This window comes from Eschrichtius robustus, chromosome 11, assembly GCF_028021215.1.
Source record: "Eschrichtius robustus isolate mEscRob2 chromosome 11, mEscRob2.pri, whole genome shotgun sequence".
NCBI lineage: Eukaryota > Metazoa > Chordata > Mammalia > Artiodactyla > Eschrichtiidae > Eschrichtius > Eschrichtius robustus.
In genome coordinates this window covers 88,110,235-88,130,268 of record NC_090834.1, presented here as the reverse complement: position 1 = coordinate 88,130,268, position 20,034 = coordinate 88,110,235, and the positions used below count along the sequence as shown (strand labels likewise).

The following is a 20,034-nucleotide window of genomic DNA, read 5'->3' as shown; positions in this document are numbered from 1 at the left end:
TAGAGATAAGAAGCCTGAGTGCCCTCAAAAAAGAGGGGGAGTCTAGACGCCAAACCAGCTATTTGCTGGGGGGATCCCCCGTTAGTCATCTCCTTAAAGGACTCCTGCAGTTAGAAGCACTTACTACGAAAAACATACAAAGAAAAAAAATATCGCTCTGGGCTTCCCTGGTTGCGCAGTGGTTAGGAATCCGCCTGCCAATGCAGGGGACACGGGTTCAAGCCCTGGTCCGGGAAGATCCCACATGCCGCGGAGCAACGAAGCCCGTGTACCACAATTACTGAAGCCCACATGCCTAGAGCCCGCGAGCCACAGCTAGAGAAAGCCCGCACGCAGCAACAAAGACACAACGCAGCCAAAAATAAATAAATAAAATAAATAAATTTAAAAATATATATATTGCTCTGCATGGAAGGGGAAGAAGTTTCTTTAGATAAAACTGAAAAGCACCGTCACTGTTAGGGTTTTCATCAAGATGAGTAAAAACAGGACAGAAGCTCGGCAGCACAAATTAGAAGCCCCATACACTGCTGGTGGGACTGTAAAATGAAGCAGGCGCTTTGGAAAATAGTCTGGCAGTTCCTTAGAATGTTAAACTTAAGAGTCACCACGTGACCCAGCAATTCTAATCCTAGGTACATACCCAAGAGAACCGAGAACACGTGGCCACACAAAAACTTGTACACAAATATTCAGAGCAGCACAATTCACAACAGCCCAAAAGTAGCCCATCAGTTGTCCATCAATTGATGAATGAATAAAGCAAAATGGGGTATAGCCATACAATGGAATATTATTCAGCCTTGAAAAGAAATGCTGCCACAAACAACATCGTGGATGAACCTTGAAGATATTATACTAAGTGAAATAAGCGAGTCACAAAAGGACAAATACTGTGTGATTTCACTCATATGAGGTAGCTAAAGTAGTCAGATTCAGAAACACAGAGGAACCGGGGGAGGGAGGAATGAGGAGTTAGTGTTTAAAGGGTACTGGGTTCCAATCTGTTCCATGAATGGGTGGCTGTGATGGCCGCAGAGTCATGTGAACGTACTTAGTGCCACTAAACTGTACACTTAAAAATGGTACATTTTATGTTGTGTATATTTTAACACAATAAAAAAAACTTAAAAAGAATGAAGTACTGATTTATGCTACAACATGGATGGACTTTATGCTAAGAAGCCAGACACAAATGGCCAATATTGCATGATTCCGTTTAAACGAAAAGCCCAGAATAGGCCAAATCCATAGAGACATAAAGAAGATTAATGGTTGCCAGGGGGTGGGGGGAGGGCTGTGACTGCTAATGGGTACAGGGCTTCTTTCTGGGTGACAGAAATGTTCTGAAATTAAACAGTGGTAATGGAAGCGTAACTCTGTGAACGTACTAAAAACCAGTGAATTATACAACTTATAAGGGAGATTTTTCTGGTATGTGAATTGTAACTATTATTTTTTTTAAAGTTCAGCAGCACAAAAAAGAAATGAGCAGTCAGACTGCCCTGGAGCACCTACTTCGGGGAAAGGTCTGTGGAGGTGGTCCCACTTCAGAAGCTTCAGGTATGCATAATTCTGGACAGCAACAGGATCTGGCCCGGGACCGTCCCCAGAGCCAGAGGCCTCTCCCACAGCCGGCAGGGCATTTCTACACTTCTGATTCATAAGGTCATCTGCGGCTTCTTCCAGCCACTGGGTGACAAAGTCCAGAGAATCTGTGAAAAGCAAGGCTTCGAACATTACTGGAACGCTCTGGACGGATGCTTCCCAGAATTACTTTAGGGAAGATCATCCTGGAACTGTGGTAAAGTATAAAGTACGGACTTTGGAATCAAATAGACCTCGGTTCACATCACAAGACTGCCAGTTACCAGCTGAGTGTTCTTAGATACGTCATAGTCAGTCTGACTATCAAGATTCTTAATACAAAGAAATGTCCACCACCACCTCACTGGCTGCTGTGAGGACTAACCACGACAGTGGATATAAATGCCACCTCGGATGTTCGACAGACCTCCACTCTCTTCTCTCCTACCCTGGCCACTCTTGCACGATACGTGGCTGGAAGCTCTGATAGCTCCAGCTCAGTGAGATGCAAAAATTCTTGCCCAGAGACAGATGGGATGAGACACTGACTAGAGTTTCCCAGTGTAAAGTATCCTCCACACTGAAGATGAGGCTTGTCCTTGTCTAGATCTTAGTCTCGTATCAATCTGGTTTACTTTCAGCCTTGCGGTGGCGGGGAGGGGTAAGTTCTGTCCCGTGTTTGACGCATACTGTGCAGTGTTTGGAGCACTGCAGGGGGTGGGGGGAACCTCAGTTGTCTTTCATCCGCCAGCATGCTTCCCCTACTTTTCTAAGCTGAATAACGCACCAGGGACTCTGAGGGACACGAGAGAGAGAAGATGAGGTTTCTGTCCACAGTGTCTGAGCAAACACCCCTCTGACAGGGCCTGGAATAGGTGGCAGCCCTGCCAGTGGCGGCCACCTTAAAACAAAACGGGCAGCCGAGGACACGGCTGGAGTCCACTCTTCACCGCTGCAACAGGACACACCTCTGGTTCTGCCCACATGCTGATCACGCCGAGCTCTTGGTTCCGAGCTTCGTTCTCCCTTCAGCCTCTGCAGACAGCATTCTGTAGGCGGCCAGCTCTGGAAAACCTCGGCTTTCATGCCGTGAGTGATAAGCACTAGACTCGGACCGGCTCAGCACCTGGGCCCCGGCTGTCCGCACCTGGCCCTCCTACAAAGGCTCTTCAGCCTGTAAACTGCAACCCTGGTTTCTCCTGAGGGGCAGTAAAATACCGGTTGAGAAAGGGAACTGTGTGGTCATCAATTCTGATCAAAAATCTCAAAATCTGGGGACTTCCCTGGAGGTCCAGTGGTTAAGACTCTGAGCTCCCAATGCAGGGGGCACAGGTTTGATCCCTGGTCAGGGAACTAAGATCCTGCATGCCGCCTGGCACAGCCAAAATAAAATAAAAAACCTCTCAAAATCTCTTACCACATCTGTAAAACTGGTTTAAAAAATATGGCAACACAGGTACACCCTTGACACAAGCCTAGTACACAGTAAACACTAACCAATCTTCTAGTACTGCTCCTTCAACTCTGCCCTTTCTTGACTCCTCCTGGCCCTCAGGACCAGTTCCAACTTCTCTGCCTGGGGCTGGATGAGCAACTGCTGACCTGATTCTGGTCAGGCAACACAATCTATCCAGAGACTGCCATTTTCATCTTGTGACCCGCAAACTTAGAGGCTAAACGGAACTCGTAATAAATTGGAACTGAAGACTGAAATTCACTTAGAACATCAGCTGCCAGTGCAGAGACCAAAAAAGCACCCTAGAAATGAAACATAGTTTGGATTCTAATTTATCTGTTTCCTGCAGTCATCTGAGAGGTTCATAAAAATGAGACTTTTTCTGGGTACGAAACCAGAAGATTTATGCATATAGAAGAGAAGCAAAGTGAAATTTCTTGACGTACCTCATAGAGGGGAGAAAAGTGAGCTAAATAGTCCTAAGAAGTTTGTCATGTTTTTAAAACCGAGGCCAAGTATACAATTCACCTCAAACTGGTGTCTTCATAAAAACCCATTTAATTTAGGACTTTTTTAAAATTTCTGTTCTCCTCTCCTACTTATAGTTCTCTTGCTTGTCAACTAAGTTTTCAGGGCCTAACATCTTGTGCTTTTCTGTCTTCAAATTAGACTACTCCTGAAACAGGAGGGAAGGGGGCAGGGCACAACCTTTGAAAGAACGACATAGCCCGAGGACATGACATAAACTGACTAGAACCAAATGGGCCCAAGATGGCGGGCACTTCCACTAGACCTTGTGCCTCAGTATACACATCAGCAAGCTAAATGACACATCCACAGGTGCCATGACAGTTCCAAGGCCAACCATAAGGATCAAAAAGTAGGTGGTGGCCCAATTCTTAGAAATCACCGCCCCTTCCTGAAATAGCTGGAATACTCCTCCCACTCATTAGCCTATAAATTACCCACCCCTATAAAAACTGACAACCCCATACCCTGGTGCTTTCTCATCTTCTGAGATGGCCCATACTCTGTCTGAGGAGTGTTTAGAGAAACACTTCTCTAAATAAATCCACTTCTTACCCATCACTTTGTCTCTCACTGAATTCTTTCTGCGATGAGATATCAAGAACCTGAGCTTCATTAAGTCCTGAAACCAAGTGTGTGATCTCAGTTGGAAGACCATGGGTTTTGGATGGGTTTGAGTCCCAGCACGTGGGTTCAAGTCCCAATCTGAGGTACATGGTTTCACTCTCATACTAAATTCTCATTTTGTTTTGAAAATATCATTATGCGGCAAGCTACAGCCACTAAAATGAAAAAACACAGACAACGAACAGGCACCACAAAACATTAAACATACTTGGCTGCTTCTCCAAAAACTCTTGAAACTGCTTCCTTTCATATTCAACTGACTGCTGCATGAGATGTGGCCTAATGCTACTGACAGCAAAGTTTGCCATGTCCACTTTCATTAGGTCCAACACGGAAAAAATTGCCCTGAAAGAGATAAAAGGATTTATCACTGGGCACTTGTAAAAGTAAACACTGCTGTTAAAAAAAATGAAGTGAGCTGATTTGAGACAGTTTTTTAATCTCAGAAAGGGTGGCAAGAAAAGTTGGAGAAGCCATGAGAACGCAGATTAAAAAAAACAAATTTAGAAGAAAGGACTGCAAATTTTTAAGCTGCTCTCTGTCCCACCCTTGCCCCTAGGCAAACATCACTTCCCCCACTGCCTGTCAGGCCCAGAGCTCATTCTTTGGCTCTGGGTCAGCGCTCTTGGCGGCCGCAAAGGAAGGACGGCCCCAGACCGGAGGTTAAGAGCAGAGAGTTCACCACCTGGTCTCCATGCTCACACAGGTTAACATGTTCACAGCAGGTTTTATGCTCTAGCTCTCATGGCATAATTGCTAGTTCACACTCTGAATGTAACCAATGGGCAGACGTGACGCAATGCCGAGGATGCCTTCCATACCATGCCTGTCACATACCAGCAGCACTCTTACCAGAGGTCGGGAGCTGCTAAGTGACCTACTTGCAGAAGGTGGATAAGAACCCAAGGTGCAGGTTTAGGTGTGGTCCTACACAGAGGTAAGAACAGGATCAAATGTCCTCCCAGTCCCCTGATGCCCTTTGGGACTGACTGAACATCGTATGACAGAATAAATTCACCCACACATAAGGTGATATGTATGGGAAAGGATACACAGTCTGAGGAACAACTCAGGGCCCCTCAGCCTGCCACTCTGTCCCTCTCCCAAATGCGTGGGGCAGCCCACTTTCTGGAGGGTGTTCTGCCTCTCCTTTGAGCATTCCCAACAGTCCCCTAAATCCACCTACAGGAAACCAGAGACTATTGGAGACTGCCAAGTGGCAGACCACTGACTGGAAGTAACCCACAATCATGTTTTATGCTCACAGTGTTTTTAAAAGCCAGGATTTCTAGCTTCTCTTGAAAAATCAAAAGATCTGGCAACCTGGGCCCAAACTCCATCACGACTACAGTCGGCTGGCACTAAGCAGCCACTGTGGCCTCCTTCAGATAGGGTGTATACTCCCAGGTTACCACTTTCCCCAGTCCCTTCTCTTTCCAGTAGGAATCTGAGTTAGGTTGAGTTTGCTACCAGCTATTTCCCCAGAGGACTCTCTTCCAAGGAATTCCTCATTTAACTTGGCTGATTTTGAGCTCTTACCGACTATATTATTTCTAATGTCTAGCACCGTGCCTAGCACATAAGAGGTAAGAGCTTGTTGAATGAATGAACAAATCAATAACTATATTTAGGCAGTCTTTGCAACATGCTCTCTCTAAACCCTGAGGGAACCTGACAATGAAGGGCATTTTTCTATGTAATGAACATTGACAGCATAATGATATCAAGAAGGCTAGAGATTAAACTTTTTTTACTTATAAAACTTTTGGAAAGCAACTTGGTAACATGCAATGAGTCTTAAAACTGTTCACATCCTCTGACACAGTAATCCCATTTTAAGAACCTATCTTTAGGAAATAACCTAAAATAAAGAAAAAGTTTTGTGCAGAGATGTGCACTACAGGGTTAAATACTAAATAACTATACATAATCTAATTTTCCATCTTAACAGAGAAACAGTTAATCATATCTATGTGAATGAATATTTTGCAGCCACTGAAAATGCTTATGGAGAGTTTAAAAAAGTAACGTAATGTAAGTTGGTTATAAAAGGGCAATGCAAGAGATCCTTGTGGTGTTGGAACTGTTCAGTATCTTGAGTGTAGTTGTGGATATTCGAACTTAGGTGATAAAATTGTATAAAAGTTACTATACATAAACATATACATGTGTATACAGGAAATCTAAAAGAGATCAGTGGACTGTATCAGTGTCAACACCCTGGTTCTGATAGTTTTGCGATGTCACCACTTGGAGAAGCTGGATAAAGTGTACTGTATTATTTCTTACAACTCCATGTGAATATATAATTATCTCAGTGATACTTTCAATGAAAAAATAAGTGAAATAATTAGGGTGTAATGTTAACAAAAAAAAGTCAGGCTTGCAGTGCCCACCGGGAGGTCTTCTTTGGTTCAGCTGAACAGTCAGACTCACAAGACGACAATAAACCACAGGTTTGGCACCATCTATTCACACAGCTTGCCAACGGGGCGGCACCAAGCACTCCTCTTCAAGAAGAGTTACAATATCAGTCATGAACAGACAGCTCAGAAATGTGGGAGCACCCTGACTTAAAAGCTCATAATCTCCACGGCATGCCTTCTAGGGTCTCTATGGGGGGCATGCCCAGTTATAAAAGTTTCCCCACTCACGGAAGTATCAAGTATGATGTGCCATCGAGTATTTATAGTTCATTATCATTTCTTTCTGTCTAGATGCAATTTACCAGTTAGAGGTCATTTTCCCCATAAGCAATGTTACCTAGTAGTATTTTGATACATAACACCTTCATCTGTTTACAGGAAAACAGTTAAGCAGTTAACCAAACGTCAAATTCTCAGGCAGCATCATGTCAATCCTTTGCCGATATTAGCATATAAATTATATAAATTTGATCACAATTGTATACATTTAAAAGTAAACATTCAAAAGACTAAAGGAAGTTAACATGGACTAAACGTGAGTTAATAGGATTATATTAATGTTAAATTTCTTGAATGTCCTGGTTGTATTTTGATTATGTGGAAGAATATCCACATTCTTAGGAAGTAGTTGCTGAAATAGTTAAGGGTGAAATGTCATAATATCTGACATTAACCATCAGAAGGTTCAGGGGAAAAAATATACATACATACCTACATACTCAATGTGCACATACTCAGTGTATATATAAAAAGATAAAGCAAACTGACTAAATGTTAAAAACTGGTGGATCTATGTAAGGGTTATATGAGTGTTGATTGTATTGTTTTTGCAACTTTTCTGTAGGTTTGTAATTTTTCAAAATAAAATGCTGAGGCAAAAAAAAAACTAAAAAAAATTTATATATCAATATGACAATAGTGATTGTGCCTTTGTGTGGTAAAATTACGGGTGAATTTTTTCCTTCTTTCTCCTTTTCTACAGTTTACAAAATGTTTGCTTTTTAAAAAATATTTCATGCTTTTTTGTTTCATTGGATTTATATTGATTTTAGTAAAAAACAGATTTGAATTTTAACATTTTAAAAACATATGCTAATTATCAGCCTTTACCTTGACCTGCCTTCAACCAGTTAAAGAGTATACAGACTATAACCTCACCCAGAGTCTCAAGTTCACTGTCTTTTCCCCTTCCTTCCTTCCTTTCAGCCTTCCCTTTCTCTTCCCTCCCTTCATTCCATCCCTCCCTCCTTTTCTTATCATAATCATTATTTTTAAAAAATACAGAACGCTTCACGAACTTGCGAGTCATCCTTGCACAGGGGCCACGCTAATCTCTGCATGGTTACAATTTTAGTATGTGTGCTGCCAAAGTGAGCACAGCAAAATATTTGCTTTTTAATTTTTTTTTTTTTTTAATGCATGAATACCTACACTTGAGGAAGTCTAACTCTGAAAATAGGCTCTGTATTTTAGGTGCCCTGAAGGTGATTAACACAGTGCCCATACCTGAAAAGGGGCACTATTTCCTTAAGGTCCTTTAGTTTCTTCACTTCCTCATCTCGAACAGGTGCGCACAGTGTCCCCATCATGCCAATAATGAATTCTGCCAGCTTGGAAATGTCCAGGGCCCCATTCTCTGCCTCCTGCTTTATCAGATCCAGATCCAAGACTTCTGTTATCTGGTTTCTCAGTCTAGTGTGACCAGGCAGCAAGAAAGATAAGAGCGTCTACAAGAGAGCACAGCCAAGTTTAATCAAAGCTTCCTAGTCAGAAGCCATTTTTGATTATATGTAAAGGAATTTACAATTATTCCAATAAGGGCTTACCAACTGTTACTGTAATGGTGCACACATTTTAACCTCTTATTCAACAAACCGACAGAAAAACATGTTTACAAATCATTTAGACTAGCTATTTAAGCTTCCATTTAAGCTCTAGGTAGCAATCAACTGGACGCAGTAAGAAAAAACTGTTAAAAGTGAAAAAAAAAAAAAACCCACATTAATTAGTGTGTGCCTGTGAGCTAACGACAGATGGCAATTTCCACAGACACATTACTTCTTTGGAAAACTGTTGCTAAAGGTATTACAAAAACAGTTCTACCTTTCACTTAATGCCTTCTCTATCCCAAAGACTGAATCGCTTTTTTGGTCATTATTTATTGAAGGTGTTTATTAAAATTTTTATAAATTATCTATATTTTATAAAATAACTTGTTTTCTTTAAATAATTCTGTTTTCAAAAATATGAACCTTCTTTTCATTTAGAAGAGTCATGCCCTCAGGTTATCACAGTTTCTTTGAAAATTTTTAAAGGGCAGTAAGCCAAAAATACCCTAAATCCACATTTCAGCAAGCAATTTAAAATCCTGATCCTTCAATATCATTAAAGCCTTCTGGCACAGTAACACAGAGAGGTTGAATAAATACTCCTAACACACGAAGAAAGCACCACGACTTGCTCTTCGCCTCACCTCTTTAATCTCACCAACAAGCTTGATGGCCCGGTCATAAGTTGGGGGGTCTTCACTTAACTGGACACTCAAGCAATCCCAAAAAGCTTTATGTACAATATCCTTTACTTTCTTCTCCAAGCTGGAGGCAAATGGAAAAAAAAGCAAAAGCAAATAAAATATTATTGCCTCAAACTACTTTCAAAAGCACAAATTCTACAGGTTTAGGGTAAGAAAATTTTTTTAAATTATTTGGATGAGGGAAAGATTTCCCAGATATACCTCAACCAATCACATACTTATTTTTAGTTAGCGATTTATTTCAATGAGTACCTCATTGGAAAGAATAAATTTTAACTGATTTGACAGGATTTGAAAGTTCAGATCTGTTAATTTAAGTTCCCCGATACCAGCAAGTTTCCTAAGATGTTTATGATTAAGTAGTTTAAGACTTTAAACTTTAAGTTTGTTTCCTAAAATTATCCTATTCCCATGTGACATATTGGACAACTGTTTAATTAGGTACCAAACTAGTGATATAACAACTTATATATAGCATTTCAGGAAAACCAGTCTTTATGTCATGAGAACAAAACAAGTAATTAATTCTTCATGATTAATGTGAAAAAGTACTATCCTTGCAGAACATATAAGAAATGTTTGTCAAGTCATATTCAGAAGCCTCATGCGGGAGACACTATAGCTTGCTGACCCAGCAGCCATCGCTCCTCCTTTGTCAACAGAATCCCGATTTTTTTCATGGTACTTTCACAATTATAACGGGCAATGTTTTTTCCTTCTTGCGACAATCCATCTTTAAAAGGTGCACCTTACAATCAACAGAATTTTAGATTCCATATGATATGTGCCAGGCACTAGGTAGGGATAGAGAATAAAGCATAGTCCTTGTCTCTAAGGAGTTTACAATCTGGTGAAGAATGCAAGTAAACCAACAACTACAGTAAAATGTGATAGTTACAAAGAAGAAATGAAGGAGACAGTGCAACGAACACACAAGAGGAGGCAGCTAAACCCTATGGAGTGGGAAGAAGCTGACACGCAAGACTTCCACAGGAGGTTTCCAGACCTTTTATTACATTGTCAAGGATCAGTGGTCCTGAGATCTACTATCGAACTCTAGTAATTCCCAGGATAAGGAATATATTTTACCAACATACGAAAGGAAAAATATATTAGAATATATTGACATCAAGTGAAGGAAACATTTCCAGAACTGGGAAATGGCTTTGTTCTACCAAACAAGATAACTCAGTAACCACCTTACCTGTCTTCTGGTAATTCAACTGGTTTAATCCGAAAGTCTCCATTTATGACAATTTCATGGGCTATGGTCATGTTAGTGACTCCTTTTGCTGTCTCTAGAAGTTCTTCTACTGTCACGAATCGAGGAGGACTAGCTATAACAAAAACCCAGTGTAAGAGGTCTGTTCCTCTAGATTAGGATTTCTATTAAATTAAGGAGAAGGTAGTGGTTCTGGTACCAGCTAATAATTTCAGTTATCCCTTTACTTATGAAAATATTCTGGCAATTTCTAATAGAATTTTACCTATTTCATATTTTTTTTCTTTTAACCTAGAATCCTAAAAGCACAGATCATTTACAATACTCAAAACATCTTTTTTTTTTTTTTTTGCCAAAACTGGTCAATGGAAAATGATTACAGTAAACTAAGACTTAGAAAAACTTTTTAAAGTTACTGATTATCACCTTCCCAGCAAGCTGAGAGTTTATTTTCTAATCCCTATGCCTCCTGTCTACCCTAAATGGAAAAAAGACACCAGATTTAGGATCTTCTCTTTTGTTCCCATCAGCAGTTTACATTTTGCTCCATCGTTAGCACTGTGCCTTGAACGAGTCTCCCCAAATTAAAATAGCCTTGAGCCAGGTGCTGTTTAAACAGTGCTAAAACCACTACCCTGTACAGGATACGAGGACAATATAAGAATTCTGAAGTTGACAAAGGAACAAATTAGAGTGTGTGACACAAGAATTTGTAGAATGCAGGCTCACTGAATCAAAAACCTCAGAGTCATCTCTGACTTCTCCCTTTCCACTGCGCTGTTATCCAGGTCCTGCAGATTTTACTTCTGTGTCAACTGTGGCAATAGCCTCATAACTGGTCTCTGTTCTTCGCTTTCTTTTGATAAAGTTTGAGATTTATCTTCCATAAAAAAAGTTCTCACCAATCTCCCCAGGTGTTCTAAGCCAAGGAACAAAGGGTAATTCCTACTTTTAAAAAGTCTATGATTAAATACTTGCATTTTTGGTTTATCAGTTATATCTCAATAAAGCTGGGTTATTTTGTTTGCTTTTTTATAAAAGTCCATGATAGCAGGTCTTTAGCTTATATCAGAATCACAGGGAAGGCTTATGAAGACAGATTGCTGGGCCCCCTCTCAGGGTTCTGATTTAGCCTGTCTGGGTGGGGCTGGAGAACTGCATCTCTCATAAGACTCCAGCTGATACCGATGGTTTCAGAAACCACACTTTGAAAAGCACTGGCCTAGAAGATGATTATATTAATTTTATGTAATGGTGATAAGATCTGGGCTTAAAATGAGATAAAAATGCCACTGGTTTACACAGGGTTTAATAGTTATAAAGATCTTCCTAGGTTAGTGAAAAGTTATTTTCCCTCTTCTTTTACTTTTTTCTTTTGCTCACCAGAAAAAGGAATCAAATCTAAGAGCTGGTCATATTCCGTCTGGTAAAAATCTTTATTTACTCACATAAGGGGACGTTGAGGAAACTCACAAAATTTTTTTCAGCATTTCCAGAGAATATTAATAAAAATAATAAAGAATATCAGCTTTGTGGATATTGGTAAAATGCAATAAATATCTAAAATCAAGGCCCAACAGATCTTTTCAATTCTCAGTATTATTTAGATGTCAATTTCTACCAAATGATCTACTGATAAAATGCAATCCCAATCAAAATCCCAGCAAAGTTTTTGTTGAAATTGCCAGACTGATTCTAAAATTTGTATGGAAATGCACAGGACCTAGAAAAGCCAAAACTATTTTGAAAAAGAAGAATAAAGTTGGAGGACTTATACTAAGTGATTTCAAGACTTACTATAATGCTAATAATCAAGACAGTGTGCGTCTGGCATGAGGACAGACATATAGACGAACTGAACAGAGCAGAGGATCCAAAAATAGACTGGTGCACACACATACATATGTATATTTGTGGTCAATAAGGCAAGATTAGTTTTTTTATCAAATAGTGCTGGAACAATTAGAAATCTATAAATAATAGAATGACCCTCAACCCTTACCTCACATGATAAATAAAAACTAACTCAAAATGAACTGCAGACCTAAATATAAAAGCTAAAACTATAAGACTTCTAAGAGAAAACACAGACAAAAATCTTTGCGATCTTGGATTACACAGAATTTCTTAGATAGGATACAAAAAGCTTAAAATGTAAGAGAAAAAACTGATAAATTAAACTTTACCAAAAGTCAAAACTTTTCCTCTGTGGAAGACTCTATTAAGAAAATGAGGGACTTCCCTGGTGGTCCAGCAGGTTCAAGACTCTGTTCCCAATGCAGGGGGCCCGGGTTCAGTCCCTGGTTGGGGAACTAGATCTCGCATGTATGCCACAACTAAGAGTCCGCATGCCACAACTAAGAAGTCCACATGCCACAACTAAAAAAAAAAAGATCCCACATGCTGCGTCACTTTGGAAAACAGTCTCTCAGTTTCTTATCAAGTAAAACATACATACACTTACCACATGACCCAGCAACCCCATTCCTAGGTCTTTACCCAAGAAAACTGAAAACATATGGCCATGTAAAGACTTGTACTCAAATGTTCATAGCAGCTTTCTTCATAACATTCAAAACGTGGAACTAATCCAAATGTCAGTAAAAGAATGGATAAACAACTGTAGTATAACTATACCATGTAATACTACTCAGCAATAAAAAAGGAACGAACTACTGACACATGCAAAACCACGGATGAATCCTAAAAGCATTATCCCTAGTGAAAGAGTCAGATACAAAAGACTGTACAGTAGGGACTTCCCTGGTGGTGCAGTGGTTAAGAATCCGCCTGCCAACGCAGGGGACACGGGTTTGAGCCCTGGTCCAGGAAGATCCCACATGCCATGGAACAACTAAGCCCATGCACCACGGCTACTGAGCCTGAGCTCTAAAGCCCGCGAGCCACAACTACTGAAGCCCACGTGCCACAACTACTGAAGCCTGCGTGCCTAGAGCTCATGTTCCGCAACAAGAGAAGTGACCGCAATGAGAAGCCTGCGCACTGTAATGAAGAGTAGCCCCCGCTCGCTGCAACTAGAGAAAGCCCGTGCGCAGCAACAAAGACCCAACGCAGCCAAAAATAAATAAATATTTTTAAAAACTGTCGCTAAATTGTTACAGCATTTGTGCACTGACGCTCTGTTACAGAAACTGAAAACCTCATTAAGTTAAACATGCCCTTTGGGAGCCTGGCAAACAGATTCCAAAATAAAATGAAGGTCTAATTCAGAATGGCTTACTCTCACCTTTCTTCACTAAGGGGTTCTGGGACCGGAAAAGTCTACACATTCTAAGAGATGCTTCCAGTCACACAAGTGGATGGACATTTATTGAGGGCAGATGGCAAATGTCACCCAAAGAGCTACCATAGACTTAGTGAAGCAAGGGTAAAGCTTATCTATTGAACATATTACACTGTGTGGAAATGGTTTGTTACAGTATCTTCCTCACTAGATTGCAAGCTCTAGGAGGACGGAGAACACGTGTACCTGGTTCACTGCTGGACTCCCGCTACACAGTGTGCACTCAATCAACACTGACTGATTAACTAAATATAGGGACACCATAATTCAGTCTGGTCTTGCACTTTAGAAAGGTAAGAACTCGGTGTCACCCATTTATCTAATGAATTTCATAAGGACCTGATTTAATAAACTAAAATGCTAAATGGGAAATATTAACTGGAATAACAATTGATGTTTTTCATCTGAATATGGCAACTTTTGCTGATCAACTAGGTGATTAAATGCTAGAGCAAAAGGTGCATTGTGAGCAGAGAATTAAAGTATATTAAAGGGACTTCCCTGGTGGTGCAGTGGTTAAGAATCGCCTGCCAATGCAGGGGACAGGGGTTCGAGCCCTGGTCAGGGAAGATCCCACATGCTGCGGAGCAACTGGGCCCGTGCGTCACAGCTACTAAGCCTGCTCTCTAGAGCCTGCAAGTCACAACTACTGAAGCCCGCACACCTAGATCCCGTGCTCCACAACAAGAGAGGCCACCACAATGAGAAGCCCACGCACCACAACGAAGAGTAGCCCCCGCTCACCGCAACTAGAGAAAGCCCAAGCGCAGCAACAAAGAGCCAATGCAGCCAAAAATAAATAAATAAATAAATAAATAAATAAATAAATAAATAATTTTTTTAAAAAAAGTATATTAAAAAAAACTCCAAAAAAATAAAATGATACAAATGAATCTGTATACAAAACAGAAACAGACTCAGAGACACAGAAAAACAAACGTATGGTTACCAAAAGGGAAAGGGAGAGGGGTAGGGATAAATTAGGAGTATGGAATTAACAGATACAAACTACTATACATAAAATAAGCAACAAGGATTTACCGTATAGCACAGAGAACTATATTCAATATCTTGTGATAATGTATAAAGGAAAATAATCTGAAAAAAATATATATATATATACACATAACTGAATCACTTTGCTATACACCGGAAACTAACACAATATTGTAAATCAACTATACTTCAATTTTAAAAAATCACCATTAGAATAAAAGGGTAATATTGGTGCAGGCAAGATCATTGGCAAAGGCTAAAATCAGTGAGTTGAAGTTTAAGCAGAAACAGGATGTCTGCATAGTCCCCAAGTACTGTAAGCAGATAGGGTAGGTGGTCTCCAGAGAAGAAGAACCAGGCATGACTCTCTTGACATAAGAGGCCATTTTTGACCTAAGCCACTCTGTGATGTAAGCCTGGCCACAGTGCTTGCCCTTGAACAGATCTCAGTAATTTAGTAAGATATGCGTAACAATGTGATACATATCTTTGAGTTCTGCAGGAACTAAGGCTCCCACCCCGGTGGAGGATGGTAACTGCATGCTGAGACCCCAGACTGGTCAGAACTGGAGGAATGATGATGTTGACCTTTTTCTACATTCTGTATCAGTTACTAAAAGTTTTGAACCCAAATTCCATTACATGCAGGGAAAGTGGGGTGAAGGTTTTTTCCCCACACCACCAAGCAATTCTCTGACACCAGATGGGTGTCGTACAGTTCAACTCAATTCTGACACTATCTACCTGGAGACAGCATCAGATTCCACAGGTTAAGGGCTCAGTCCTACAAGACTGTGCCCCCTGCCCCCACCCCCACTTCAGACAACAGTCCCAAGTCCAGATTGTCACTTTTTTTTTTTTTTCCCCTAACTGGATACCTTTTATTTATTTTTATTGCCTGGCTGGGCTCTCCAGTTCAGTTTTAATTAGAAGTAATGAGAGTAAATATCCTTGTCTTGTTCTCAAACTTACAGGGAGAAACATTCATTCTTTCACCATTGAGTATGATGTTAACTGTAAGAGTCTGTAAATGTCCTTTTATATTTTGTGGATGTTCTCTTCTTTATTTGCTGAGAGTTTTTACCATAAACTGATGTTAAATGTTATCAAAATAAGTCTATTTGTTTAAACAAACACATTATTTTGCTTCCTATGAACCAGGCACCGTTCTAAAATGCTTTACAAATAGTATCTCATTTAATCCTCTAACAGTCCTAGTAACATGAACTAGTTTTGAACTAATAGTGAATTACTATTGTCCCCATTCAGATAAAGAAATAGGCATAGAGAGGTTAAGTAACCAAAATGACATGGCTAGTAAGTAGCAAGTCACCTCTGCTTCTGACAGACTGGCTATGGATGGGAAGTTCCAACAACCTCTCCTTGCGTTCAATTAATTCGCTAGAGCAGCTCATGGAAGTCACAGAAACATTTTACATACTAGATTACTGGTTTATTATAAAAGGATGTAACTCAGAAACAGCCAGATGGAAGAGGTGCATAGGGCAAGGTATGGGGAAGCAGTGTGCCACTCTCCCAGCACCTCCATGTCTTCACCAACCCAGAGCTCCCTGAACCCCATCCTTCTGGGTTTTTATGCAGGCTTCATTACATAGGCAAACTTGATTAAATAATTGGCCATTGGCAACTGATACAACCTCCAGCTCCACCCTCCTCCCCAGAGGTGGGGGTGCGTGGGTGGGACTGAAAGTTCCAACCCTCTAATCACAAGGTTGAGTCCCCTGGCAAACAAGCTGCCATCCTTTGGTTAGGTTACCTAGGTGCTTTCCAAGCCAGCATAACAAAAGCCATCTTTCTAGCTCTCATCACTTAGGAAATTCCAATAGTTTAGCAGCTCTGTGCCAGGAACAGGACGAAAACCAAACATGTATTTCCTATTATAAATCACAGTATCACAGTTACCAATAGCAGTTCTACCCTTAAAACATTACTCTGTATTATAATTTGCAAGGCTAAAGGCTATCTTTTTGCTTTTAATTTGTAGAATCCCAGATGTGATTTTATGGTTACTTATAAATTCAGTTTGGGAGAAATGTCTGCAAACAGCTAATTTCATATTTTATAAATTCTTATTTATGCTCTATGCAGGCAGTGATGTCTCCTGACCTGGTCCCCAGACTATGGGGTCTTAGTTTTACCACTGGAGTCCACAGCCCTATACCTACCTATTACTACAAGGAGAAAGAGCAAGAAAGCCAGAAGCAATATTTTAGGTCATTGATTTTGAACCTCATTTTGATATCGATCTCTATGAGAATTTAATGAAAGCTTCCATGACCTTCTTCCTAGAAAAATGCACATACACACACATGTTGATACACTTTTTTGACTGCTCCTGGGTTCCCCAACTCTTGATCATGGGTCCCAGGATAAGTTGCCTTAAGGACATAACCACATACAATTTCAGATAGTCTAGTGTTGGCCTGACATTAATTTGGAATCATGCCATCAAACTGACAGGATGCCAAAGACAAGGACATAAATCAAAGAACAACTGAAGATCTAAACCAAAGGTACTTCTTTACCAGAAACTGCAAGTGATAAAACTACCATATTGGCCATAGACAGCCACATTACAGCTATCAGTCCTTGGTATCTTTAAATGCAACAGATGGGGGAATTCCCTGGCGGTCCAATGGTTAGGACTCTGCGCTTTCACTGCCCAGGGTGTGGGTTCAATCCCTGGTCGGGGAACTAAAATCCCACAAGGCGTGTGATGCGGCCAAAAAAAAAAAAAAAATTTTTTTTTAATAATAAATAAATAAATGTAACAGATGACATGTTAGTAGCAGCAGTATTAACAACTAATGTTTACTGAGCATTTATTATGTGCCAAGCACTGTTCTAAGGGCTTTACATGAATTCATTTAAACTTTACAACGACCCTAAGAGATAAAGTGTATTTTCCTCATTCTAAAAATGAGAAAACAGATGGTTTCTAACTATACATAGTGGAGACAAGGCCTAACACATGCATGATAGGCTGTTATTAACAGCATGTTTCCTTCCCTGAACACAATTTGACCTAGCAGTATATTTATCAAAATCTATGTGATAATAAACCACAATAAAATGGGGTCCACCAATGTTTGCTATAAGAATACTCTGTTGACTAATAAATTACCTGGAAGGGGCTTTTATCATTTTAAAAGAAACACACCTTAAACCCCAAAATGTTTGTACTTCTTCCAAATATGAAGGATTACTGATCATCTATACTTTAAAGAGATAACATCAACACTAACATTCTTAGACTATGACACCCCCTCTTAAAACATTCATTTTTGCACTCACTTCAAAAACCTTGAGTGTTCTTAATAAAAGACATGAGTTGGAGCAACCGCTGGGAATGCAGGCGGAAACTGCCACCCTTTCATCTACGAAGCCTGCTCCCTGCCAGGGATCTGAAATGACTTCACCACACACAGTTAGCAAAGTGAATCCCCTCAGCCTCGTGGGAACTAAGCCCCCAGGCAGTGAAGTTAGGGTGTGGTGAACTCACTCACAGTCAAAAACTTTTTTTTTCAACCTGCACAAGCACAGTCCTGGCTGGGACCTGCCTTGGGCTTTTCAAACACTCTTTTAATTAAAGCTGCAATTTGCACTCAACCTTCCTATTTCTCAGAGCATTTCAGGCAAACTGGAATGTCACTGAGGCTGGAGGAAAGCAGGAATATTCTGGACATTATTCTAAAATTTTAATTTCTCACGCAATTGAAAACCCACAAGTGACTAGGCTGTCAGTTGCTAATGCTAAAATGCTAATTATTGGCAATGTTATCATATTATTAGAACCTAGTTCAAGGCCACATGTACAAGGAAGCATAATAAAAATATCATCTGAAAACAATGAAAATATTGCTTCTAACCAAAGTCAAATGTGCTTACAGTGAGGTCTTTGCACTCTTTGGGTGCTAGGAGAGCCCGACTTTATTTTCTGTAAAGCTTCATCAGAATCTTCCACAGCATCTTCAAGGCCTTGCTCAGAATCATTTGATTTTGATTTTCCTTCTTCATTTATATTGGACTTGTCAAGGTTTTCAGACATTCTCAATTAAGTTCATTCACTTTCCTAGGGGGAAAAAGAAAATGAACCAAAATGTTCTTGCTCTGACACTAACTAGCAGTGTGACTCTGGGCAAATGATTTAACTTCTTTGGCTTTCAGATTTCTCATCTGTAAAAATCAAAGGGCTTGCTAAAATCTTATCCAGCTATAATATTCTACTTCAATGATTAAACAGATCACCTGTAAAATGACACTTGTAACTATCAAATTTATGGACCTGTACCTCAGAGAGTAACAAGTTCGAATACTTCTGTCCCAATCTGAGTACCATGTCATGAGAACACAGGACCTTAAACTGTTGGGAGGTAACACTATAAATTGCCTGCTTCTATTTTAATCAAAGAGTGATTCAATTCTTAAATTCTTTACTTTCAGTCCTGAGAAGTGATAGGAAAACTCTGGAAATAATGCTTTTCATCGGGCTTCGAAGTAAATATACACTAGGCTGAGGAGTTGGTTCCCTGATCCTATTATGTGGATAAGACACCTGGGGATGACAAACAGAAGGCAGAATCTCATGAAGCATTTAAGAAAAACGTGTGGGGCAAATTATTTTTATTAACTCCTTGCCAGTCAGCAGGAAAAGATGGTGAGTAAAGTACGAAGTTGCAGACAACCATAATGTATGTGGTTGGGAGGGATTTTAATTGTCTTAGTTGCTGATTAGAAGAGGAGTAACACTTAACACGCTGGTTTGGGCCTGGTTAATAAAGGCCTGGAATAGTAACCTCTTAATTACTATAAATGGTTTTTGTCAAGTTTTCTTCCCCTAGAGTTCTCTATTCTTAATGTGTTTCCAAATAAGGGCAAAGAAAGACACAACATTTTCTGCATTTATAATACTGAAAATAATTAGCATTTGTACTATTAGCACTTGGAGATCACAAAACATTTTCATAAGCACTAACAGACTTTATTACACACCTGGATGTTAATCCAGGGATCAAAAGAAATGTTGACTATTTTCAGGAGGTTTGGCAGACTCTCTTCTGTACATTAGAAGAGAAGAATCACTTGATATAATTATCTGAACATCAGATACCCCCATTAAACAGAATGAAGTTATTGGAATTGACATTTCAGGCCTGTATTATTAATATGAAGGTTGCTTTACTGTAGTTCCCTTCTACCTTCCAGCAACCCACTCCAGACACCCATCTCCTCTGTCCTAAATCCTTTCTGGCTCTGGAAATGCTCCAAGACCCAAAAGATAACATTACCAGCATATTCTATGAGAAAGGACCAACAAAAACACTTCTAATTTTA

General features: G+C 40.0%; 1 protein-coding gene and 1 non-coding gene across 6 annotated transcripts in view; both read right to left on the bottom strand.

Annotated features, from left to right (window-relative positions):
* TCP11L1 (t-complex 11 like 1) overlaps nt 1–20,034 on the bottom strand; it is a 33,666-nt gene that overhangs the window by 11,664 nt on the left and 1,968 nt on the right. For 3 of the 5 annotated variants that reach the window (XM_068556543.1, XM_068556542.1, XM_068556544.1), the window contains exons 2-7: nt 18,589–18,772; nt 10,362–10,494; nt 9,098–9,218; nt 8,131–8,351; nt 4,407–4,543; nt 1,519–1,715 (exon numbers count right to left, since the gene is read on the bottom strand). In XM_068556543.1, the coding sequence (XP_068412644.1) occupies nt 1,519–1,715; nt 4,407–4,543; nt 8,131–8,351; nt 9,098–9,218; nt 10,362–10,494; nt 18,589–18,748 (969 nt within the window). In that variant the 5' untranslated portion in view covers nt 18,749–18,772. Of the gene's footprint in view, nt 1–1,518; nt 1,716–4,406; nt 4,544–8,130; nt 8,352–9,097; nt 9,219–10,361; nt 10,495–12,565; nt 12,759–18,588; nt 18,773–20,034 lie in introns of those variants that run through there. The other 2 variants (XM_068556545.1, XM_068556546.1) reach the window with 2 other exon arrangements.
* LOC137772775 (U6 spliceosomal RNA) lies at nt 7,899–8,002 on the bottom strand. Its single transcript, XR_011075577.1, has one exon. It is a non-coding gene; the product is annotated as a U6 spliceosomal RNA (small nuclear RNA).